The 25,584-nt window shown below is 52.2% G+C and overlaps 2 protein-coding genes across 2 annotated transcripts; one reads left to right on the top strand and one right to left on the bottom strand.

Moving 5' to 3' along the window:
* Positions 1-5,821: 5,821 nt before the first annotated feature.
* On the top strand, positions 5,822-7,276 carry LOC143638726 (paraneoplastic antigen-like protein 6B). The gene is made up of 2 exons (XM_077106532.1): positions 5,822-6,880; positions 7,094-7,276. Exons 1-2 carry the CDS (start codon positions 5,822-5,824, stop codon positions 7,274-7,276), a joined length of 1,242 nt encoding a protein of 413 aa, XP_076962647.1.
* A 5,349-nt stretch (positions 7,277-12,625) lies between these two features.
* Positions 12,626-14,081, bottom strand: LOC143638725 (paraneoplastic antigen-like protein 6B). Its single transcript, XM_077106531.1, has 2 exons — positions 13,023-14,081; positions 12,626-12,808 (listed from the first exon to the last, which is right to left on the bottom strand). The coding sequence occupies exons 1-2, from the start codon at positions 14,079-14,081 to the stop codon at positions 12,626-12,628; spliced, it is 1,242 nt and encodes a 413-aa protein (XP_076962646.1).
* Between the last annotated feature and the right edge of the window lie 11,503 nt (positions 14,082-25,584).

The raw sequence follows: 25,584 nt of genomic DNA, 5'->3' as shown, positions 1-25,584 counted from the left end.
AGTCTTACCTCTCCATTCTGCTATCTGGGTTGGTTCTTCCATAGTCTCCTTTTTTTTTTTTTTTTTTCTATTTGAAGAAAGACCTGTGTACCAAGCCCTTGGTCTGCTAGAGCCCCTGCTCAGGGCCCTTTAGGATTTGAGCATTTAGAATCCTCCATGGGAACGGAGGGCACAGGGGAATGTAGTCAGCCCGTCCAGCCATGCTGATCTCTTCCTTCAGCTGTCACACATGCCAAAGCATGGTGGTCACTATGGCAACGGAGCCATACAAGTCACCAGTCACCACCACCCAGCAGCCAGCCAACCTCCGGGCTTCCACCAGTCCCTGGTGGTTCTGCGAAGGCGCCTGATTAGCGCATGCGCTCTATGCCCTAGTCGCAGCTAGGACCACCACTACTGTTAATGCTGCTGCAGCAGCCTCTGTGGTTCCTCCAGGACCTGAAACCGTGTTTCCGGGGTGGTCGCCTCCTAGCCCGCAGCGGAAGAAGCAAGCAACAGCTCAGCCGCGGCACACCTTACAAAGGAATGGTTCCCCTCTCTAACCCCCCAAGCATTCGCGGATGCACCCGAGTTCTCCCAGAGGATCCTGGGAGTCAGTCTGCCACCCAGGCACAGACCGGATCTATTTGGCCGCTGCCCCTCTGCAGGCTCAGCGGCGGGAACTTCAAGGAAGAAGGGTCCTAGGGACGACGCCCACGAGGCAATGCCAAATTATGCTCTGTGTGGTGTGCACAGGCTCGGTGTGAGTGGCGACACTTTCTCACACCACTGGCACCCGTCTGTGGTGTTCTCACAGACAGCAGGGGACACTGTGAAGATTAAGGAAGTTAATTCCTGCTACAGTTTTGAGTTGAGTACCTTCGTTGGGCCAACCGCTGGTCGGGTATAGTGGATCAGGCAACCCAGAATGGCACACAGGCTGCCTTCACGGAGTTTCGGAGTTACAAGTTACCAGACTGGGGAAATCCCTAACCCTAGGCAAGAGTAGAGGTGGACTCTAGCAGCAGGGAACCTTCTAGTGGGAGCAAATCCTAAATTTCTCCAGGCCTCATCTCCACAGATCCTAACTCAGCTCTGGGTCTATGGACTGGCCACATTGACCAAAGCCATTATAAAATATACAAGTCCTCTTTAAATGCCCCAAACACTGTCCAATCCAACACAAAGTTCAATTGATTTTACCTTCCAAATATCTTTCAGATATGCTTACTTCTCCCCATATTCTTCACTATCACCCTGATCCGAGTCAGGAATTTTCAAAATTGGGGTTCAGGGGCTGGGGTGCAGCTCAAATGGTAAAGCACTTTCCTACCATATACAAGGTCTTGAGTTCTGTTCCCAGCACCAACACACACACACACACACACACACACACACACACACACACTTCTTACAATTCTGTTATGTGAAAACATGTTCCAAGACTTATGTGGAACAGTGCTAATTTTACTTTCCTATACAGTTATATTTGCATCAGACTTTCCTAGACACTAAATGCTTGAAACCTGGCAACTGCCTCATACAGACACCATGGCTCTGGTCACAATTACCATTCTTCAACTAGCCAAAACAAAAGCATATCCACCCTGTTCGGTGACAAACCCTGTAATCCCAGTGACTCAGGAGACTGAGGCAGGAGGATGGAAAGTTTGAGACCAACGTCAGCAACTTACTGAGAACATGTCTCAAATAATTTTTAAAAAGGATTGGGGAGGTAACTCAGTGATAAAGTGCCCCTGGTTTCCATCCCAAGTAATGAAAAAGAAAAAAGAAAGAAAAAACAAAAACATACCCCTTACTCAGCCTCAGATGTTTATCCTCATATACTGAAGTACATAGGCCTAGGATCTAAAAACTAACATAGCTGGCAAACAACCAGGTAAGTGCAATTACTATTTTAGAGGAAACTCCTTCAATGATTAATCAAATTAAACCAAGAACTTACATAGAACTAGACATTTCCATTCTTACTCAAATAGTATTTCTCTTGGGAGTAAACCATTGTTCAAAAATAACAATATTTTATCCTGTGATGAAATTTTATAAATTCAGATATATTAAAAATAGAACAATAGGAATGATATGTCACATGATATCATTGATTTTTTTTCTCCTGAGGAAGAGACACCTGTCTTTTTCCACATGACTTTTTCCAGTTATTTTTTAAATATTTATTTTTTAGTTGTATTTTGACAAAATACCGTCATTTTATTTATCTATTTTTATGTCATGCTGAGGATGGAACCCAAGGACTGGCATGTACCAGGGGAGTGCTATACCACTGACACACAACTCCATGGCTAGCACATGTCAATAACTGGAGATAAAAGGCACAGAGGAACAACTGAATTTGGTTAGTATTCTCATTATTTTCAGGCTATTTAGGATATTTTCTGATACTTTTAAATAATCAAGATATGGTAGCTATAATTCACAGTTAAAAGGTTTACATGATTTTTTCAGATATAATGTACTTTATATAATCAGGTACTTAATATATCTACTTTTACTATATTAAATCATTAAATAATATTCCAATTTCAATGACCTTATTTCACCTTAAAAATGTTTTATATTTTATTTTTAATAAAAAATGACAGGGGCTGGGAATATAGCTCAGTTAGTAGTGCTTGCCTAGCATGCACAAAGCCCTTGGTTCAATCCCCAGCACCATAAAAAAAATTATAGCCATCAGAATACTTAATTTTTAGCTGTAAATATTTCTTTCATTAATGATATAGGAAAAGTTTTATCATACTATCTAATAAAATTAATGGTTTTGTTTCTTCAGTTTACCTGATTCTTTAATATTTACACCCCAAAGACCAACACCAGAGTTGAATGTCTGCAAGGATACATACCATGATTTTCATTATAATACTTTCTTTAATAATATGAAATTTCAGTAACAAATCATTGCTTTATTATAAATTAGGACATATATTACTTTGTTTTGCAATTTATGAGAAAATGAATGAATTCACAATATTAACTCTATAGCATTTCAATCTTAATGATTTAGTAATACCTACATTAAAAAGTATCCTAAAATTTTTTAATGGTTTTTAAAATATCCTTTGAAATGCATATTAATATAATTATTTATTTTGAAAAATAAAGTCAGACTGTTCTGACAAAAATCGAGGCTGTTTTGACCCTTCAGTGTGACAGTGATGACTTTTCAAGTAAAGCTTTATATTTACCATATGTTGAATGAGCCAAATCTGAAGCTGATCAAAGATTATTATATGACTATGGAAGGATTTTGAGGAATGAGATGACATACTACATTATTTTCATTTCCCTTCATCAATATCTTGTTTTTAATGGTGCATAATTAGACCTAATAGTGGGATTCATTATGTCATATTTGTACATGTATATAAGATAATTTGGTCTATCTCATTCCCGATTGCCTTCCTTTCCTTCCCCACTTTCTTCCCCAATCCACTTGTTCTACTCTACTGATTGCCCTTCAATTGTTATTATTATTATTTAATTAGAGTATTATAATAATATACATTTTATTAGGTTTTTCTCATTATGATCAAAATACCAACAAGAACAACTCACATTAGACAAACTTTTATTTGGGTTCACAGTTCTCAGTCCATGGTAGGCGAACTCCATTACTCTGGGCCCCACATGAGGCAGAACACCATGTCCAAAAGGCATGGTGGAGGAAGGCTGCTAAGCACATGGCAGCCGGGAAGTAGAAAGGCAATGGGAAGAGGCTTAGACAAAGTATATAAACCCCAAAGCATGCCTTTAGTGACCCACTTCGTCTAGCCACATCCCACCAGCATACAGTTGTCACCCACTTACTGAATTTTTTATGGTTTTCATGTGAGGTGTCCCCCCAAAGCTCAGGTGTGAGACAGTGCAAGAAGGTTCAGAGGAGAAATGGTTGGGTTGTGAGAACCTTAACCCAACCAGTGAATTCATCCCCTGATCGGGATTAACTGAGTGGTAACTGAAGTGGTAGGGTGAGGCTGGAGGAGGTGGGCATTGAGGCATAGCTATGGGGTATATATTTTGTATCTGGAGAGTGGGGTCTCTCTCTCCGCTTCCTGATCACCATGTGAGCTGCTTCCCTCTCCCACTCTCTTCTGCCATGATGTCCTACCTCACTTTGAGCCCCGGGGAATGCAGCTGGCTGTCCATAGCTGAGACCTCTGAAACCATGAAGGGCCCCCAAATAAACTTTAACTGCCCTACACTTGTTCTGATCGAGTCCTTTAGTCACAGCAGCGAAAAACCTGACTAAAACAGAGAGCAACGCCCCCTCACCCCAAGCTCATTAAGCTGTGGAGGGCCCAGGGTGTGTGTGTGTGCGCGGGGGGGGGGGGGGGGGGGGGGCGGGGGGGGCGGGGACACACTTGAGCACCCTCCTCCCAGCTGAATGTGAATGCCTCTCCTTACACACACTTAGGCAGAGGCCCCAGAGACCCCGGTTATGTCTCTGACAAGAAGACGCAGGGACTCGCCAAAGGACAGGCAGTAAGATAATACAGGCCCAAGGAGAAGAAACTGGTTCAAAGCCGCAGAAACTGGTTCTTGGGCCTTGGGTCTTGGGTCTTGCAGCCCGCACAGCAGGAAAGGCCTGGGCAAACCCAGGAGCTGGGTCACCCTCCTATGCGAGGGCAGTGAAGCACATAGGCCCGTGGTATACCCATCGTGCTCCAGTGGGATGGGCAGCGCCAGATAGATGGTGGACCCTCGGCGGGGTGGCATGGTGAGCACACATTCCCGCACGTATCTACTTCATGGAATCACACCTGGACCCGGTGCCCTGGTCTGGCCCGGAGACCAGAACAATCCTATCCTGGGTGGGGATGGAATCAAGGACTGCAGGCAGAGAAGCCCCAGAGGGCCTGCTCCCCACTCCTGGCCAGAACGCAGAGCTGGTGGGCCCACCCCAGGCCGCTTCCTAGAGGACATCTTGGGCGCAGACCCCTCACCGAGCTGGCGCCCCAAGGGCACATCCAGGAGGAGCAGGGGACAGGGCTGGACCCAGACGGACGCGGGACCGGGTGGGGAAAGCCAAAGGCGTGGGGTCTCCAGACACCGACACCCAGACACCCCCTCCCCCGGGGGGGGGCTCCACCTGTGCCAGGGCGGAGGCGGGGGAGGGAGGAGGTGACGTCACCCGCGGTCCCTGGGTGCCCGCGGCGGCGGCGACAGCCCGGCCGCGTGACCCGTGCGCGCCAATGGCCCGTCGGTCTCCGGGGCGACGCGGAGGGTCCGCGCTCCACCGCCACCGCGCCCCCGCCCCGCGTCCGCACTGCAGAGAGCGGTGGCGAGCAGGCGCCGGCGCACTGGCCCACGTGCCGCGCCGGGAGAGCGAGAGCTGGACGCAGAGCCAGCGACAGGGCGAGGGAACGAGGGGCGGCCGACCCCGCCGCCGCCACCGCTCTGCTCAGCCCGGAGGAGCCCGCGCCGCCGGGGCCCGACCAGGGAGGACCCCGCCCCAGCAGGAGGTACGGTACCCCGGGAGGGGCCGCTCGGGCCAGGGATTCCCCGCGGCCCTCCGCCCGCGCCGGCCCAGCCACAGCAGCCCGCGGGGCGGGGGGCGGCGTGGGAGGGTGCTGTGGCCCGTGGGGACCCTCGCGGGGTGGGGCGGGGGTCGGGGCACGAGGGGCGGCTGGGGTGGGAGTGGGGGGTTGGGCATTAACCTCGCTGTCGCCCCGTTCGCGTTCACAGGTTGTGGAGACCTGGGCTGCTCTCCCCGATTCCTAGGCTCCCGCCCCTGGGTGTCTTTCCCCAGTGCCAGCCTGGTCAGCCCCTAATATCAGCCCCGCGCGGGCCGAAATTGTGGGCGATGGCGGTGACGATGCTGCAGGACTGGTGCAGGTGGATGGGCGTCAACGCTCGCAGGGGCCTGCTCATCCTGGGCATCCCGGAGGACTGTGATGAAGCTGAATTCCAAGAGTCCTTGGAGGCTGCCCTGTGGCCTATGGGCCACTTTACCGTGCTGGGCAAAGTGTTTCGCGAGGAGGATAACGCCACTGCTGCCCTGGTCGAGCTCGACCGGGAAGTCAACTATGCTTTGGTCCCTAGGGAAATCCCAGGCACCGGGGGCCCCTGGAACGTGGTCTTTGTGCCCCGTTGCTCAGGCGAGGAGTTTCTCGGTCGCGTGCTCCACTTCCTGGAGCAACAGGGGCAGACAGTGGAAAGCGTGGCCGGTGCCCTGGGTCTGGGGCTGCGCAGGGTGTGCTGGCTCCGATCTGTCAGTCAGGCGATCCAGCCCTGGGTGGAAACCGTGAGGTACCAGCGCCTGGGCGTGTTTTCCGGGAGGGACCAGCCAGCCCCTGGGGAGGAGTCCTTTGAGGCCTGGCTAGACCACACCACTGACATGCTGCATGTGTGGCAGGGGGTCTCTGAAAGAGAGAGGAGGAGGAGGCTGATCGAAGGCTTGAGAGGGACTGCCCTGCAGCTCGTGCATGGGCTCCTGGCGGAGAATCCCGCCAGGACTGCGCAGGACTGCCTGGCGGCCCTGATCCAGGTGTTTGGAGACAACGAGTCCCAGGCCACCATCCGGGTGAAGTGTTTGACTGCTCAGCAGCGGTCAGGCGAGCGTCTCTCCACCTTTGTGTTGCGGCTGGAAGTCCTGTTGCAGAAAGCCATCGAGAAGGGGGCCCTGGCCAGGGCCTCCGCTGACCACGTGCGCCTGAGGCAGGTGCTCACCAGGGCCAACCTGATCGAGCCTCTGGATGAAGCCCTGAGGAAGCTGAGAATGGTTGGGAGGTCTCCCACATTCCTGGAAATGCTGGGGCTAGTTCGCGAGTCTGAGGCATGGGAGGCCAGTCTAGCCGGGAGCGTGAGGGCCCCGGCAGAGGAAGGGGCTGGTGCCCCCGCTGATGCCCAGGCAGATGCCAGGGCCGATGCTAATGCAGAGGATGAGAAGGTGGAGAAGGAGGAAGAGGAGGTGGACCAGCAGCAGCAGGAAGAGGTGGTGGTGGAGGAGGAGCAGGAGGAGGAGGAGGAGGAGGAGGAGGAGGAGCAAAGGGAAGACCAAGGCAATGATCATGCTCCTGTGGGCCCAGGCCAGGCAGGACCCACTGAGGCCCCAGGAGGCCCCGCCCCAGCTCAGATGGGCAGTGCTTCTGATGCCAGCCCAGGAGGGCCTGGTTGTGGGCCAGAGAGCCTGGCCCAGGCAGAAGAGCAGGAAGCTGAGGAGCCGGTGCTGGAGGGGCTCAAGGACATCCCAGAGGAGTCAGGAAATGAGGATGGGGCTGGGGAGACTGGCCACCCCGAGTCTGCCCCAGGTGAATAGGCTCAGAAGGCCCAGGGGCTCCTCTCCTCTCAGGCAGCAGAACCTTGGAGGGAGGGGCAGGACTGGCACCAGGGCCCACTCTCACCCCACATCAGGAGCAGGGCCCAGGGAAGGGCTCACCCAGCCCAAACCAAGCCCCTGGATCCCCCCAGCTCCCCAAAGGGGCCCTGGCCACCACCACCACCAGACTTTTCCAGTGACCCCAATGACCATATTTGCCACCAGATGGAGCAAGGAGGGGTGCCCCTCCTCATGGAAGCCCCAACCCCAAACCCTGCCAGTCTAGGGCTGCAGGCCTAGAAATGGGGAGAGGGGCTGAGGTCACCTGCCACCTGCACTGGACTGGGGGACATCGGGGAAGAGAGTCCATCTCAAGGGTGCCAGCTGCCTGGCTCTCCCAACAGGCAAAACCCCAACCCGATTCACCGTCCCCGGGACAGGGTGCTCCTGTCCCTGTCCCTGGAAGCCCACCTTATCTGTAAGCCCCATAGTGACCCACCTCAAGCAAACGCCCACCCCCACGCTAGCCATCGTTCCTGTGCAAAGCCGTGAGGTGTGTGTCAACCCCGGGCAGCGGACCGCGCCCTCGAGGCCGGCCACCTCCAGGCCCGGGCACGTGCCCTGAGCTTCCGGGCGAGCCAAGGCTCTGCTCGCTCCTGTCCAGTGTCGTGAGCTCAACCTCTGCTTTCTCGGTGTAGATCTAGGCCAGCTGCCTGCCGCTTGTTCTCGTGGAGATGTGTGTGTGTTCTTATCTGAGCAGCTCCTCCCAGGAGGCCCTGAGCCCAGTCCCCAGGAGTCGGAGACGGGAGCCGGCGGGAAGGATGGACGGCGAGGGCGCGGTGGACGCTCACCCCCTCGGTGATCAAGACCGCGGCCTCACCTCGGGCAGGAAGCACTGGACCTTAGATGGAGGGGGAGGGCCAGGGACTGTGCTTTGACGTTCCACCCCCGTTGTTCCTTGTGACTCAGTTTCCTTGGCTTGGGGGGGGGGGTTCCCTGTTATGCTTTCCAGTGTCCTGTGACCCTTCTGTGCCAGCCATAGGGCAAGGGCCACCCCACAGCAAGCCAGCCCCTTAGGGGGCTCCCGGAATGGAAGTGAGTGTTCATTGCCAGAGGCCATTGTCCTGGCAAGAAGGCAGATCTGGGGTCCTCAGAAAGGGAGACTGTGGTGGGAGGGCCCCAGCGTGGAGACAGAGGAGGCTCCTCCTCTGCAGCCCCCCGGGGGGGGGGGGGGCGGGACCTGTGGCCTCGAGTGGTCCTGAAGAGTCCCTTTAGGTGTTGTCATCCCTTCTCTTCAATGGTTTCTGTAAATGTTTCTCTTCAATAAATCTCATGGATGTTCCAGCCGAGCTTTTTGCTTCCTTTAGGCATGGGACAGGGTGGAATGGAGGGAACAACTTTGGCAGGGTTAAAATGTTGGGGTATGTGTGGGGCAAGTACCATGAGGAGCTGTTGGGATCTTGGCTGGCAGGTTCTGGATGACAGGATGCCGTTGGTTGTGGGTGGGCACTGTCTTTCTGGCTCCCCAGAGCACTTGGGAATAAGTGGGTTAGGCATTGAATGGAGGGCACAGGACCACAGGATTCCCAGCAGTGCACGGGGGTGGGGGGGATGGGAATCGGGGCATCCAGCCAGGTCAGACAGGCCACGTGTGTGCTCCCGGGCTAACAGACAGGTCAGGGAAGGGCCTGGCATGAGGTCAGATGTCCCCGCCAGGAGCTGTATGGTGGTGGCTCAATGGTACCGTGCTCGCCTAGCATGCATGAGGCACTGGGTTCAATCCTCAGCATCACATAAATGCAAATAAAGATATTGTGTAAATCTAAAACTAAAAAAATAAATATTAAAAAAATTAAATCATATTTTATATTAGAACATTTCTGTCAATAACCAAAGGTATGTAAGAAGCTGTTCCCATAATATTACAATGCAGCTAAAAATTTTGTGTCATGTAGTAATTTTGGAGCCATGGTTTTGTAACCCTAGAGTTTGTGGCAATGCCTGTGTACGTAAGCCTTATCTGCTGCCAGTTTCATAAAGTATAACACATGAAAATATGTATAGGACATAATGATTGATAATGATAATAAATATCTCTGACTGATTTTTGTATTTACTGTATATTTTATCATTTAAATGCATATTCCATATGCATTTGTGTGTGTGTGTGTGTGTGTGTGTGTGTATCATTGTAATGTAAAAGCACACATCTCTTATTTACTGTGTTGGTTGATTGCACCATTTTCTCCTGTGCTTGAGATAATCCGTTGTTTTATTCATCATGGCCCATGAGAATAGAAAATCCTCTGTAATGTTATCAGTAATGGGCTATATTGGTGGTTGATAGGGAAATGAAAGAGAACACAACATAGGACTGATGTGGCACATCAGTGATGGTTATTTCTCTCAAATCATGTCCCATTTCACCATAGCTATCATCTTGAAGGACAAGAACAACGTAATGGAAACTGTTAAAAAACAAACAAACCCTACATTATTAAAGCCCAAAAGATAACAAAAATTCAGGAAGGATGTATATCCGATATGAAGAAACTTCTAAAGATCAGAATATTCCTTGAAGCCCCATGAGGATCATGGCCACAGCAAATATTTCATCTTATATGTTTAAAGGGTGGACTGCACTATGATGGTGAGCATAAAGCAAGGTTCAGGTGGTTTAAACAGTTCTAGAGTCATTGTTCATTACATAACGTGAAAGTGAGCACTGAGTCTGCACAGGGTTATATGAAGTCAGCTGAATGATTATCAGAAACGCTAAATAAGATGTTTGTGGATGAAAATCAGTTGTCTGAGCAGATCCTCAATGAAAATGAAACTTCACTATTGTGAAAACAGATGCCTAAAAGAACCTTATCTATAAGAAGCCACATTACCAATGCTCTACAGTAGCAAGATGGCATGCATGACACAGCTCATCATGCAAGATGCCTTTCTCACTTGTCATGCCAGTGAAATGGAGAAGTAGCATTTGGAGAATGATATGCCTTTTGAGATTGTGCTTATTGTTGTTAACACTCCACATATTCCCATGCAATTTTGGAAGAATTGAAACTCCTATGTCTGCATCGAAAACATGGCTTAGGTTACTCATGGCCTTGCTAAAACACACAGGGTAAATATGCCAGGCACACCACAGTGCCTCCAGAAGGCAGGTAGAGGATAGTGCAGCTGGGGCTATGCTCTGTTCCTGCAAGATGCTCCAATGTGACATGGTCTGAGACCCAGATACAAAGGCCAAGGTCTGTGCATCAAGGAGACTACAGAGATAACCTAATGATTGGTCAGCTACTATTGCTTCTACACACACCCCGAAACAATCCCACTGCCCAAGTGTGCTCACGGTCCCTGAAGACACATCTCTGCATGGCTACAGTCCGCAGCATAGAAGGATGATTGGTATATCTAGATGCAAACATCCTACAGCAGATTTGCCCAGCCCAGATTTTCTGACCATTGCTCTTTAAATACTTACAACACTGTGTCCATCATCTGTACAGTGGAGATGGTCTGAGCTAGCAATGCCCACCTGTTGGATACCTGAGGAAGGCAAAAGCAGGTGGAGCGGTTTGGAGAATGTCACCCCTGCCCTCCTGGTCCCATACACAGCTCCTGGCGGGGACATCTGACCTCATGCCAGGCCCTTCCCTGACCTGTCTGTTAGCCCGGGAGCACACACGTGGCCTGTCTGACCTGGCTGGATGCCCCGATTCCCATCCCCCCCACCCCCGTGCACTGCTGGGAATCCTGTGGTCCTGTGCCCTCCATTCAATGCCTAACCCACTTATTCCCAAGTGCTCTGGGGAGCCAGAAAGACAGTGCCCACCCACAACCAACGGCATCCTGTCATCCAGAACCTGCCAGCCAAGATCCCAACAGCTCCTCATGGTACTTGCCCCACACATACCCCAACATTTTAACCCTGCCAAAGTTGTTCCCTCCATTCCACCCTGTCCCATGCCTAAAGGAAGCAAAAAGCTCGGCTGGAACATCCATGAGATTTATTGAAGAGAAACATTTACAGAAACCATTGAAGAGAAGGGATGACAACACCTAAAGGGACTCTTCAGGACCACTCGAGGCCACAGGTCCCGCCCCCCCCCCCCCCCCGGGGCTGCAGAGGAGGAGCCTCCTCTGTCTCCACGCTGGGGCCCTCCCACCACAGTCTCCCTTTCTGAGGACCCCAGATCTGCCTTCTTGCCAGGACAATGGCCTCTGGCAATGAACACTCACTTCCATTCCGGGAGCCCCCTAAGGGGCTGGCTTGCTGTGGGGTGGCCCTTGCCCTATGGCTGGCACAGAAGGGTCACAGGACACTGGAAAGCATAACAGGGAACCCCCCCCCCCCAAGCCAAGGAAAACTGAGTCACAAGGAACAACGGGGGTGGAACGTCAAAGCACAGTCCCTGGCCCTCCCCCTCCATCTAAGGTCCAGTGCTTCCTGCCCGAGGTGAGGCCGCGGTCTTGATCACCGAGGGGGTGAGCGTCCACCGCGCCCTCGCCGTCCATCCTTCCCGCCGGCTCCCGTCTCCGACTCCTGGGGACTGGGCTCAGGGCCTCCTGGGAGGAGCTGCTCAGATAAGAACACACACACATCTCCACGAGAACAAGCGGGCAGGCTGCTGGCCTAGATCTACACCGAGAAAGCAGAGGTTGAGCTCACGACACTGGACAGGAGCGAGCAGAGCCTTGGCTCGCCCGGAAGCTCAGGGCACGTGCCCGGGCCTGGAGGTGGCCGGCCTCGAGGGCGCGGTCCGCTGCCCGGGGTTGACACACACCTCACGGCTTTGCACAGGAACGATGGCTAGCGTGGGGGTGGGCGTTTGCTTGAGGTGGGTCACTATGGGGCTTACAGATAAGGTGGGCTTCCAGGGACAGGGACAGGAGCACCCTGTCCCGGGGACGGTGAATCGGGTTGGGGTTTTGCCTGTTGGGAGAGCCAGGCAGCTGGCACCCTTGAGATGGACTCTCTTCCCCGATGTCCCCCAGTCCAGTGCAGGTGGCAGGTGACCTCAGCCCCTCTCCCCATTTCTAGGCCTGCAGCCCTAGACTGGCAGGGTTTGGGGTTGGGGCTTCCATGAGGAGGGGCACCCCTCCTTGCTCCATCTGGTGGCAAATATGGTCATTGGGGTCACTGGAAAAGTCTGGTGGTGGTGGTGGCCAGGGCCCCTTTGGGGAGCTGGGGGGATCCAGGGGCTTGGTTTGGGCTGGGTGAGCCCTTCCCTGGGCCCTGCTCCTGATGTGGGGTGAGAGTGGGCCCTGGTGCCAGTCCTGCCCCTCCCTCCAAGGTTCTGCTGCCTGAGAGGAGAGGAGCCCCTGGGCCTTCTGAGCCTATTCACCTGGGGCAGACTCGGGGTGGCCAGTCTCCCCAGCCCCATCCTCATTTCCTGACTCCTCTGGGATGTCCTTGAGCCCCTCCAGCACCGGCTCCTCAGCTTCCTGCTCTTCTGCCTGGGCCAGGCTCTCTGGCCCACAACCAGGCCCTCCTGGGCTGGCATCAGAAGCACTGCCCATCTGAGCTGGGGCGGGGCCTCCTGGGGCCTCAGTGGGTCCTGCCTGGCCTGGGCCCACAGGAGCATGATCATTGCCTTGGTCTTCCCTTTGTCTCCTCCTCCTCCTCCTCCTCCTCCTCCTCCTGCTCCTCCTCCACCACCACCTCTTCCTGCTGCTGCTGGTCCACCTCCTCTTCCTCCTTCTCCACCTTCTCATCCTCTGCATTAGCATCGGCCCTGGCATCTGCCTGGGCATCAGCGGGGGCACCAGCCCCTTCCTCTGCCGGGGCCCTCACGCTCCCGGCTAGACTGGCCTCCCATGCCTCAGACTCGCGAACTAGCCCCAGCATTTCCAGGAATGTGGGAGACCTCCCAACCATTCTCAGCTTCCTCAGGGCTTCATCCAGAGGCTCGATCAGGTTGGCCCTGGTGAGCACCTGCCTCAGGCGCACGTGGTCAGCGGAGGCCCTGGCCAGGGCCCCCTTCTCGATGGCTTTCTGCAACAGGACTTCCAGCCGCAACACAAAGGTGGAGAGACGCTCGCCTGACCGCTGCTGAGCAGTCAAACACTTCACCCGGATGGTGGCCTGGGACTCGTTGTCTCCAAACACCTGGATCAGGGCCGCCAGGCAGTCCTGCGCAGTCCTGGCGGGATTCTCCGCCAGGAGCCCATGCACGAGCTGCAGGGCAGTCCCTCTCAAGCCTTCGATCAGCCTCCTCCTCCTCTCTCTTTCAGAGACCCCCTGCCACACATGCAGCATGTCAGTGGTGTGGTCTAGCCAGGCCTCAAAGGACTCCTCCCCAGGGGCTGGCTGGTCCCTCCCGGAAAACACGCCCAGGCGCTGGTACCTCACGGTTTCCACCCAGGGCTGGATCGCCTGACTGACAGATCGGAGCCAGCACACCCTGCGCAGCCCCAGACCCAGGGCACCGGCCACGCTTTCCACTGTCTGCCCCTGTTGCTCCAGGAAGTGGAGCACGCGACCGAGAAACTCCTCGCCTGAGCAACGGGGCACAAAGACCACGTTCCAGGGGCCCCCGGTGCCTGGGATTTCCCTAGGGACCAAAGCATAGTTGACTTCCCGGTCGAGCTCGACCAGGGCAGCAGTGGCGTTATCCTCCTCGCGAAACACTTTGCCCAGCACGGTAAAGTGGCCCATAGGCCACAGGGCAGCCTCCAAGGACTCTTGGAATTCAGCTTCATCACAGTCCTCCGGGATGCCCAGGATGAGCAGGCCCCTGCGAGCGTTGACGCCCATCCACCTGCACCAGTCCTGCAGCATCGTCACCGCCATCGCCCACAATTTCGGCCCGCGCGGGGCTGATATTAGGGGCTGACCAGGCTGGCACTGGGGAAAGACACCCAGGGGCGGGAGCCTAGGAATCGGGGAGAGCAGCCCAGGTCTCCACAACCTGTGAACGCGAACGGGGCGACAGCGAGGTTAATGCCCAACCCCCCACTCCCACCCCAGCCGCCCCTCGTGCCCCGACCCCCGCCCCACCCCGCGAGGGTCCCCACGGGCCACAGCACCCTCCCACGCCGCCCCCCGCCCCGCGGGCTGCTGTGGCTGGGCCGGCGCGGGCGGAGGGCCGCGGGGAATCCCTGGCCCGAGCGGCCCCTCCCGGGGTACCGTACCTCCTGCTGGGGCGGGGTCCTCCCTGGTCGGGCCCCGGCGGCGCGGGCTCCTCCGGGCTGAGCAGAGCGGTGGCGGCGGCGGGGTCGGCCGCCCCTCGTTCCCTCGCCCTGTCGCTGGCTCTGCGTCCAGCTCTCGCTCTCCCGGCGCGGCACGTGGGCCAGTGCGCCGGCGCCTGCTCGCCACCGCTCTCTGCAGTGCGGACGCGGGGCGGGGGCGCGGTGGCGGTGGAGCGCGGACCCTCCGCGTCGCCCCGGAGACCGACGGGCCATTGGCGCGCACGGGTCACGCGGCCGGGCTGTCGCCGCCGCCGCGGGCACCCAGGGACCGCGGGTGACGTCACCTCCTCCCTCCCCGCCTCCGCCCTGGCACAGGTGGAGCCCCCCCCGGGGGAGGGGGTGTCTGGGTGTCGGTGTCTGGAGACCCCACGCCTTTGGCTTTCCCCACCCGGTCCCGCGTCCGTCTGGGTCCAGCCCTGTCCCCTGCTCCTCCTGGATGTGCCCTTGGGGCGCCAGCTCGGTGAGGGGTCTGCGCCCAAGATGTCCTCTAGGAAGCGGCCTGGGGTGGGCCCACCAGCTCTGCGTTCTGGCCAGGAGTGGGGAGCAGGCCCTCTGGGGCTTCTCTGCCTGCAGTCCTTGATTCCATCCCCACCCAGGATAGGATTGTTCTGGTCTCCGGGCCAGACCAGGGCACCGGGTCCAGGTGTGATTCCATGAAGTAGATACGTGCGGGGAATGTGTGCTCACCATGCCACCCCGCCGAGGGTCCACCATCTATCTGGCGCTGCCCATCCCACTGGAGCACGATGGGTATACCACGGGCCTATGTGCTTCACTGCCCTCGCATAGGAGGGTGACCCAGCTCCTGGGTTTGCCCAGGCCTTTCCTGCTGTGCGGGCTGCAAGACCCAAGACCCAAGGCCCAAGAACCAGTTTCTGCGGCTTTGAACCAGTTTCTTCTCCTTGGGCCTGTATTATCTTACTGCCTGTCCTTTGGCGAGTCCCTGCGTCTTCTTGTCAGAGACATAACCGGGGTCTCTGGGGCCTCTGCCTAAGTGTGTGTAAGGAGAGGCATTCACATTCAGCTGGGAGGAGGGTGCTCAAGTGTGTCCCCGCCCCCCCCGGCCCCCCCCCCCCCCCCCCCCCGCGCACACACACACACCCTGGGCCCTCCACAGCTTAATGAGCTTGGGGTGAGGGGGCGTTGCTCTCTGTTTTAGTCAGGTTTTTCGCTGCTGTGACTAAAGGACTCGATCAGAACAAGTGTAGGGCAGTTAAAGTTTATTTGGGGGCCCTTCATGGTTTCAGAGGTCTCAGCTATGGACAGCCAGCTGCATTCCCCGGGGCTCAAAGTGAGGTAGGACATCATGGCAGAAGAGAGTGGGAGAGGGAAGCAGCTCACATGGTGATCAGGAAGCGGAGAGAGAGACCCCACTCTCCAGATACAAAATATATACCCCATAGCTATGCCTCAATGCCCACCTCCTCCAGCCTCACCCTACCACTTCAGTTACCACTCAGTTAATCCCGATCAGGGGATGAATTCACTGGTTGGGTTAAGGTTCTCACAACCCAACCATTTCTCCTCTGAACCTTCTTGCACTGTCTCACACCTGAGCATTTGGGAGACACCTCTCTTCCAAACCATAACACTCTCTTGGCCTGGAGGGCAGCATGGTTGTCCGACCACCCCTGAGGCATTTGGGGCATTTGAGCTGTTCCCAGTGTAGGGCTGTTACAGACACTGCTGCCGCCCAAGTCCCATGTGCCTCTCTGAGCCGCCATCAGTGAGGCAGGCTCCAGGGTGCACATAGCCGTTGTCAAGAAGTGGCTATGCTGGGTCTTGGGTTGTACCCATCACTGCCATGACCATGTGCTACTCACTGGTTTTCTCCCGTGAAAGGCTAAATCTGTGTTCCCTCCCACCCGTGGCATGGGAGTGTCCTTGCAATCCCCAAGGCCTGAGCAACCTTTGGTCTCGTTCAGCCTTGACCGTTTGCCCATCCCAAGGGGAGAAATGCTACCTGGTCATCATGTGCCTTGCATCCCCTGAGTCAGTGGCGAGGTTGGGAATGCTCCCACAAGTTCACCGGACATTCCCTGTTCCTCTTCCCACAATCTCCTTTACTCCTCTCCTCCCCATCCCAGAGACATATTGTTGGCCTGTTTCCAAGAGAAAGTTGCTAGCGTCAAGGTCAAAGGCATTCTCATTTTGAACACTCAGCCATTGTCCAGAAGCATGTCACATTGGAGTTGGCCTCCTGGTTAGACTTTGGCTTGCCCTTGCTCCCCAGGCGTTTCCACCCCTTCTGGGGGCTGGGAGTGGTAAAAGCTAGGGGTTATGGTTTGGATATGAGGTGCCCCCCCAAAGCTCCTGTGTCAATGCAGGAATGTTCAGAGGGGATGCCATTACGTTATGAGAGCTATAACCTAATCCATGGATTAATCCATCTGATGAGTTTATAATTTGAAAGGACTGCTGTACTGGGTGGTAACTGTAGGCAGGTGAGGCATGACTGGAGGGGGTGGGTCACTGGGGGCTGTGCCCTTGGGGACGATATCTTGTCCCTCTGGCTTCTCCGTCTGTCTCTCTACTTTCTGGCTGCCACAAAGTGAGCAGCTTTCCTCCACCTCACCCCTCCGCCATGATGTTCTTCCTCACTCTCAGGCCCAGAGCAAGGGAGCTGGCTGGCTGGCCATGGACTGAACCTCTGAAAATGTGACCTCAAAACAAACTTTTCCTTCCTAAGTTGTCAGTGTCAGGTGTCTGGTCCACAGTGACGAAAACCTGACTAACCCACTGTGCAAACGAAGAAACAGGTGTCTTCTCTCACAAACCAGTTTCCTCTGTTGGCTCATGTGTCTACTCCCTCCCCTTCTCCTTGAGGACCTAGACTGCTTGTTCTGATACAAGCCACTATTGCTCTTAACACCCACCATGGGAATTTCTGTCTCCTCAACCTCAGTGTTAGACTCCACATGGCTTATACCACATGCCACCCTCTTTCTTGGTTTCAGCCATGATGTTTCTGGGGTCCTTCTCTAGGGAGAGCGCTCCCATGGAAATATTCTTGGGGTGGGTCTAGTGTCACCAACTGGCCCAGCATTTGTCCTGTTTTCAGCCTCACCTCTTTCTACTCTCCCTCTCTTCCCACCTTCTCCCTCCTTCCCTTCCCTGCTGACTCCAAGTCCAAGACTCTGGCTCTGTCTGGGGTATGGGTGTGGGCTCATCTCCCTGCATCCTCACAGGGGCTTGAGCTGTGACACCTCAGCTGTCTTTCCTTTGTCACTTCTCTGCCTCATTGTCTCCACCTCTCAGCAGGCTTGGCTCTCCTGGCTTCCCCAACCCCTTTCCTTCCCTGGTTTCTGGAACCACCCATTCCTGCCCTTCAGATTGACCTCCTCCCTCTCTGCTGGCTTTTACTTTGTTTGTCCTTGGACCTCCCCTACCCAACCCCTTTTCCTCCTCCTCATTTGCTGGGGCTCAGCATGGTGGAGGAGGGTTCCCAGGCTCAGCCCAGGGACATTCAGTGCCTCTAAGGGACCTTCTGTGTCTGTATACAAGCCCTCCCCTGAGCTCCACACATGTGCATCAAACTGCCCACTTGGATGCCCCCTGGGAATTTCGGAATTCAGGTGTGCAAACTGGAGCGCTTTGCCCCTCTCAGTACACTTGCTCCTTCCCCAGATTTCCCCAGCTGCGTCACCACCAGATAGGGCTCCTCTTCCACCTGCTTGCTCAAGCTAAGATGGATGGCAGGATTCCTTCCCTCTCTCCTTTATTTCTCACCCCCAGATTCAACCTGTCGTAGTCTCTACTCCCCAATCCCCATGGCAGCTGGGGAGATCTAGCTCTTGGCAACACCACCAGACCCTGTTCTTCCCCTTGAGGTGTACTCCCCCTGGGTCCCCATCTCCTTAGATCCTTGTCAGCAGCCCTGCCCCACCCCTCACAGTTGGCTTTCTCTTAGGGTCCTCCTCCCCTGCCACTGTCCCGAGCCCCTCTCATCTGATGCCTGCTGAATTGGCCCTTTGGGCTGGCCCCCAGCACACTCAGTTCATCCCTACCTTCAGCCTTTGCCTTCCCTCCTTCATCTGTGTGCCACGCTCCACCCCACCCCACCCCAAGAGCTGCCCATGGTGGCAGCCTCCTCTTCTTGAGGTTCTTCCTCCTCCTGGTTCAGCAGATCCTCTCCCTCCTCCCACAGACTTCCTCTGCCTGGCCACACTAGTGGACCTCAGAATCCTCTCTGTTCACGTTCTTACTGGTGGCACTGGTTTGCATGTCACCACCAGATAGTTGCTTTCAGGTTTCAGGGGCTCCCTCCCCCTATGGCAAGCTGGCACCCCACCAGAAGGGGACTCGCCTATATGTCCTCGTCCATTTATGCCGCTGTAACACAACACCGGAATCTGGGTAATTTATAAAGAAAAGATATTGATCTCTCAGAGTTCTGAGCCCAGGGCAGTTCCTCTCTGCCTAGGCTGGGGATTGAGATCCCCTTCACAGCACGTGCAGTCCACTACTGGGCTTGCAGTGAGCTTGCAGCCAGCTAAATTCCATTGGCATGTTTTCTCCCCATGCTTCCTTCCAGCTGCCGGGATCCCCCGCCCTGTACGTGTGCCAATGGCTCTCCCAACCCAAGGGGTAGGCTCGCTTTCCTCTTTAGGCAGCATCCTGAGGGGGAAGCTGGCTCCTCTCTCCAGGAATCTGCAAGATGCAGACCCTGTCCGAGTCCCCTGCCCCTGCTCTCTCTGCTCTCTGAGCCTGCCAGGCCTGTCCACTGCAGCTGTGGGATTTGGCGATGCCTCAGGAGTTGACCAGCGTTTATGGGCAGGGCCACAGCTTCCAGGAGAGAGGCCTTCAGATGGTTGCACCTGGTCACGGTGACTTGTGCACCTGTCTGCAGCTGGGGGACTCCGTGGTTCTGGTTTCCTGAGTGTCATGGGTTCAATTGGGCACCCCCTCACTTCCCGCAAATTCATATGGGGATGTCCTAGCACCCACTACCTCAGGATGTGACCTTATTGGGAGATAGGGTCGCTGCAGTTGTAACTTGTTAAATTTAGATGAGGTCATACTGGAAGAGGGTGGGCCTCCGCTCCAAGATGACTGATGTCCTTGTGGAAAGGGCCAGTTTGGATACAGAGACAGACACGAACCCAAGGCAGTCTTTGTTACTTGCCAAGTGAATTTTAGAGTGAAGCTGCCTTCAGCCAAGGAATACCTCTGGCCACCAGGAACTGACTGGAAGGAATGCAATGGATCCTTCCTCAGACCCTCTGGTAGACACCAACTCTGTTAACACCTGACATGTTTTGTTTTCTCACCAATTTGACACTGTAGATTTCTTTTTTCTTGACATTCACAATTTCAGTTAGTTACATTAGCCCTCTTAGGTGAATACACCTCTGATATTTCGAATCCCTTAATATTTGTATCCTCTCTTATGGAATATGTTTGCCCTGTCATCCAGCAATGGCTCTGTTGTGCCTTTGCAGTACTGTCACATCTTCTGCGTCATTGTTGGGATATTGGTTGCCAAGGATACCAAAGGAATTGGCTGGACTTAACTGTGTATATCTGCTGTTCTGTGTTGCTCTGTCATGCTCTGAAGGACAGACCCTTCCTTTCAGTCCTTATTGGTGGGTCTGTTTTATGTTTTGTCTTCAACATTCCAGGAGCTACAAAAGAAACCATCCTGTTAATTTTACATGAGAAGTGTATAGGCCCTAGCCAGGATTCAGGACACTTTGAATGCTATACAAGATTCTCTTTGTTGAAAAGGAGGTAATGAGATGTCCATTGGGACACATGTAACCACCAGTAATAGTTGAAAGAAAGAAGATGTCTGGTTGAGCAATGAGACCTTCCTTGGGACCATCTGTTTTGGCTTACCTGCACTTAATGGGGCCTGCTTGAAAGCATAATCCTCCTATACGCCCTTGCAGAACTAAGCCTTTTTAGGATCATCTCAGAGAAGAGAAGGCAGCCAGAAATACGTGGCCTCCAGGCAGACTCCAGGTTCTCCCTCTTAGAACTGAGTGTTACCAGTCTGAAGCTTTGGTCAGTAGTATGAGAAGGAATAGAAAGTGCCTCTAGGGGCTGCCTGATAGGCAAAATCATAGTTTCCCACAGATAAATTTGGTTCAGTTCTGCAAAGAGACCCTGTCCATCAGAAATCTTCTTGAATCTTAGCTCCAATATGCCTCCAACTTCATCACATGAGAATACTTCAACAAAAGTGGTCTCTGTATTCACTTACCACCTCTGCAGCTACCTTTGGTGTGACAAATGTGCCCCCTCCATCTTTTCCTGACACTAGTTTCTCACTGATCTTTCTAGTTCACAGACATGAGCAGGTCATTCTTCTCCTTCACATAATTCTAGGACAATGGTTCTTCTCTGAATATCCAGATGGCTTGCTGCACATCTAGGGCAGATATCCAAAGACCTTGGTATGGGTACTCTAGGACCTTCATGGCCCTATCCCACCTTCCCATGAACTTCTCATTTCTTCCCCATTAATTGCCCTTGTCCCCTTCCCTCTTCAGTCCCTCAATATTCACTGACCATCCAACCCGTTTTACCTCAGGATGAGCACCTTGGCTTTGGCAAGTTTGTTAAGACTTCGATTTCTGTGATAAGGAAGTCAAAAGAGGTGTGGCCAACCAACAGCCACACCTCATTGGTATCAGCTTGGAGACACTTTCCAGTTGATGGCAAAGGAAGGGGAAAATTCAAGAAGCATGTGGCATTCTCACTGAACTGTGGAATTGGGAGCTACTGAGGCATCTAGAATTTGCAGTCATTGTGTAAGAGAGAAGGAGATCAGGCATACAAAGAGTTCCCGAAGACTTCACAAACTTCCCACTGAACCTTTGGCAGCATACTGAGCTCTGCATGCTCAGATTGAGACGCCACAGGTTGGACACAAAACACCTTCCAGAGAGCTACAAACAGAACTACCAGAAATCACACAGTGTTCAGAGACATTCAATTTTGCATTGGCCATAGAGGAGAAACCACATTGAAATCTCTGGACATTCAGTACAGAACAGAGAAAAGCCATACCTTAGGAGGAAGACTCAACCCTGCAAGATCCACATAACAAAACATTAGAGTGACCTGAAATTAGAAGAGGGAATACTGAGGAAAGGGAAAGGAATGGGGAGGAATTAGGGGGAGGAACTCAAGAGGGGGTAAGAGGAAGGTTGCATATGATCAAAGCACAATATATGCATGCATAGAAATGTCAGTCAAACCCATTAATTTGTACAATTAATATGCAGTAATAATAATAATAATAACAACAAGCCTCAAAAAACTCAGGATGGTCTGTATTTAACAAGTTTTACAACTCAATCACAATTGCCTGCTGGAACAGAACTCAACACAAACTTAAGTGAAACAACAAAATCAAGACATTCAACAACCTGACAATCAAAATGTCCACCTCTGTGAAGAATTCCTAGACATTAGAAGGAGTAACATGATCCATAAACAAGGATAAAATGTTTCCGAAGGCCCTGGAATGGCAAGAACTATAGGATTAGCAGATGAGGAATTAAAGATAATTAATGGAAATAAATGTTGTTCCAGAATTAAAAGAATACAAATGAATATAATGAAAAACCAATGAGGAAGAACTCCATCAAAAAAAATAACAAGTATAATTAAGAACCAAATAGATTATCTACAACTGAAAAATACCAAAGAGAAAAATATGGAACTCTGTAGTAGACCCACAGATACAAAGTCAAATATTTTCTACCAACACCCCAAAAAATCAGTTTCAAAAGAAAAGTCTTTTCAAATGCATCTTGACCCCACATCTCACTTATGATATAGAAACTAATTTAGATTCATCCTATGATGAAAAAGCAAAAACCACAAAAATAAAACATAAGACAAAATCTTTACAAATGTGGACCAAGGAAATATTTCTTAGATAGGACCCTAAAAGGGTTAATTATAAAAGAAAAAAATGTTACAGCAGACTACTTCATCTTAATAAAACCAATTTGCTTGTGAATGCATACCATTAACAATATACACGGGGAATATATAACTGGTAGAAAAAATACCAGCACATATATATGACATAGAACTTGTATCCTGAGTATTGTAACAAGTCACATAATTCAATAATGAAAGAGAAGAGGATCCCAGTTGAAAGCTGAGCAAGAGACTTGAACAGGTCCTGCACTAAGGGAGAAAGACAGTTAATAAACAAACATACAAAATGCTCAATATCATTAGACATCACAGAAATGCTAGTTAATGCAACAACAAAATACCACAATGAGTTCTACAACACAATGCCTGAAATTTCAAAGATGAAAACACAAGATTTTTTTGGAGGACCCCGAGAAACAGGAAACTGTGCATTGTGAGTATAAGTGATCACAATAGCTTTGAAAATCTGTGTGAAGTTTCTTATAAAGTTAAATATACTCCTACCCTGTGGCTCTGCCATCCCATTTCTACTTATTTACCCAAGAGAAGGGAAAAACAATGTCCACAAAGGGACTCATGCAAGGAGTGCATTTTAATCACACAACAGTAATAGTAACATACAATGATAGGAACCTTGAAAATGGGCATGTGCCAAATGTTGAAAATAAATGAGTGCATTATAGGACCAGCTATAGTGCTTACCAGTTTGGGATCAATAAAAGTCTTATGACTGTTTTGTGAGAAGCAACTTGTACTTTACTCTGCCTTCTCCCTCTCTTGTTTGATTCCTTAAACAAATAAAAAGCCGATCAACTAACCAAAACATGCACTCATATAAATTCATCTAACTATCACATGTTCTCTTATATATGCACGCACACACATATACACACAGACATCCATTACCACACATTCACTCACAATCACGAACTCTTTATACATTTGCACATTCCTTCATGTATACACTCAGGACACAGTCAGGAACACTTAGTCATATTCACACATAAGCACACACTATGGCATTCTCACACATCAGCGCACTGACACACATTTACTAAGACACTTATACATTTATGTACACTCATAAACATACACTCACACACCAACACACATTCACACACCAACATTCACTCATACTTGAAAACATACATACTCATACTCAAACACACACTAACATACTCACATTCACACACCATTTCACATGCTAAATCACATATCCACATGTTTTAGTCAGCTTTTTCACCGCTGTAACCAAAAGGCCTGACAAGAAAAGTTTTAGAGGAGGGTAAGTTTATTTGGTGCTTACAGTTTCAGATGTTCAGTACATACATGACTGACTCCATTGCTCTGGCCCCAAGATGGGAAAGAACATCATGGTGGAAGGGTGGAGGAGGAAAGCAGCTCAGAACATGACCATCAGGAACCAGAGAGAGCTCTGCTCACCAGGAACAATATAAACCCCCAAAGCACACCCCCAGTGACCCACCTCCTCCAGCCACACCCCACCTGTACCACTGAGCTAATTCCTACTAGTGAATTAATGCACTGATTAAGTTAAGCATCTCATAACTCTATCATTTCACCTCTAAATTTCTAGTATTATCTCACACATGAGCTTTTGGGGGTACATCTCATATCTAAACCATAACAACTTACATTCACTGATATACTGAGATATTCACAAATTAGTAATACTCTCACACCACCACAAATAAAAATGCTTACATACGTTCACACATACTTTTTTAAAAATTTTTTTAATTGTAGATGGACACAATACCTTTATTTTGTTTATATATATTTTTTTTATGTGGTGGTGAGGATCAAACCCAGTGTCTCACACATTAGGCTACTGCTCTACTACTGAGCCACAACCCCAGCCCCCCCCCTTCATGCATATGCTAACACACACTCATATTGATACTCACAATTCCCCTGCATGCTGAAATTTTAATTCCATATCATACATACATACACTGGTCTTGTTTTGATGTCTAGATCCAATGTGTTGAGTGTTTGGAGCACTTCAAGCCATCAAGGGGCTATGGGAACATGGGTCCTGCCTGTTGTCCCACATCCACCCTTTAATATCTGATCCACTTCTATTTGAAAAGCTCACAGAGTGCCCTAGGAATCTAACCAGTCACCATCTAGATCCACCTATGTCATGGTCAGCTATGTTTCATCAGGGTCCATAAGCCAGTGACCCTGGGTTGTGATCACTTTGGCAGTTAGTGTACCCTATAGCCTATCTGAAACTTACCCCACACATACCCCAACATTTTAACCCTGCCAAAGTTGTTCCCTCCATTCCACCCTGTCCCATGCCTAAAGGAAGCAAAAAGCTCGGCTGGAACATCCATGAGATTTATTGAAGAGAAACATTTACAGAAACCATTGAAGAGAAGGGATGACAACACCTAAAGGGACTCTTCAGGACCACTCGAGGCCACAGGTCCCGCCCCCCCCCCCCCGGGGGCTGCAGAGGAGGAGCCTCCTCTGTCTCCACGCTGGGGCCCTCCCACCACAGTCTCCCTTTCTGAGGACCCCAGATCTGCCTTCTTGCCAGGACAATGGCCTCTGGCAATGAACACTCACTTCCATTCCGGGAGCCCCCTAAGGGGCTGGCTTGCTGTGGGGTGGCCCTTGCCCTATGGCTGGCACAGAAGGGTCACAGGACACTGGAAAGCATAACAGGGAACCCCCCCCCCCAAGCCAAGGAAACTGAGTCACAAGGAACAACGGGGGTGGAACGTCAAAGCACAGTCCCTGGCCCTCCCCCTCCATCTAAGGTCCAGTGCTTCCTGCCCGAGGTGAGGCCGCGGTCTTGATCACCGAGGGGGTGAGCGTCCACCGCGCCCTCGCCGTCCATCCTTCCCGCCGGCTCCCGTCTCCGACTCCTGGGGACTGGGCTCAGGGCCTCCTGGGAGGAGCTGCTCAGATAAGAACACACACACATCTCCACGAGAACAAGCGGCAGGCAGCTGGCCTAGATCTACACCGAGAAAGCAGAGGTTGAGCTCACGACACTGGACAGGAGCGAGCAGAGCCTTGGCTCGCCCGGAAGCTCAGGGCACGTGCCCGGGCCTGGAGGTGGCCGGCCTCGAGGGCGCGGTCCGCTGCCCGGGGTTGACACACACCTCACGGCTTTGCACAGGAACGATGGCTAGCGTGGGGGTGGGCGTTTGCTTGAGGTGGGTCACTAT

Source organism: Callospermophilus lateralis, chromosome X (genome assembly GCF_048772815.1).
Source record: "Callospermophilus lateralis isolate mCalLat2 chromosome X, mCalLat2.hap1, whole genome shotgun sequence".
Classification (NCBI taxonomy): Eukaryota; Metazoa; Chordata; class Mammalia; order Rodentia; family Sciuridae; genus Callospermophilus; species Callospermophilus lateralis.
This window is presented reverse-complemented; position numbering and strand designations above follow the sequence as displayed.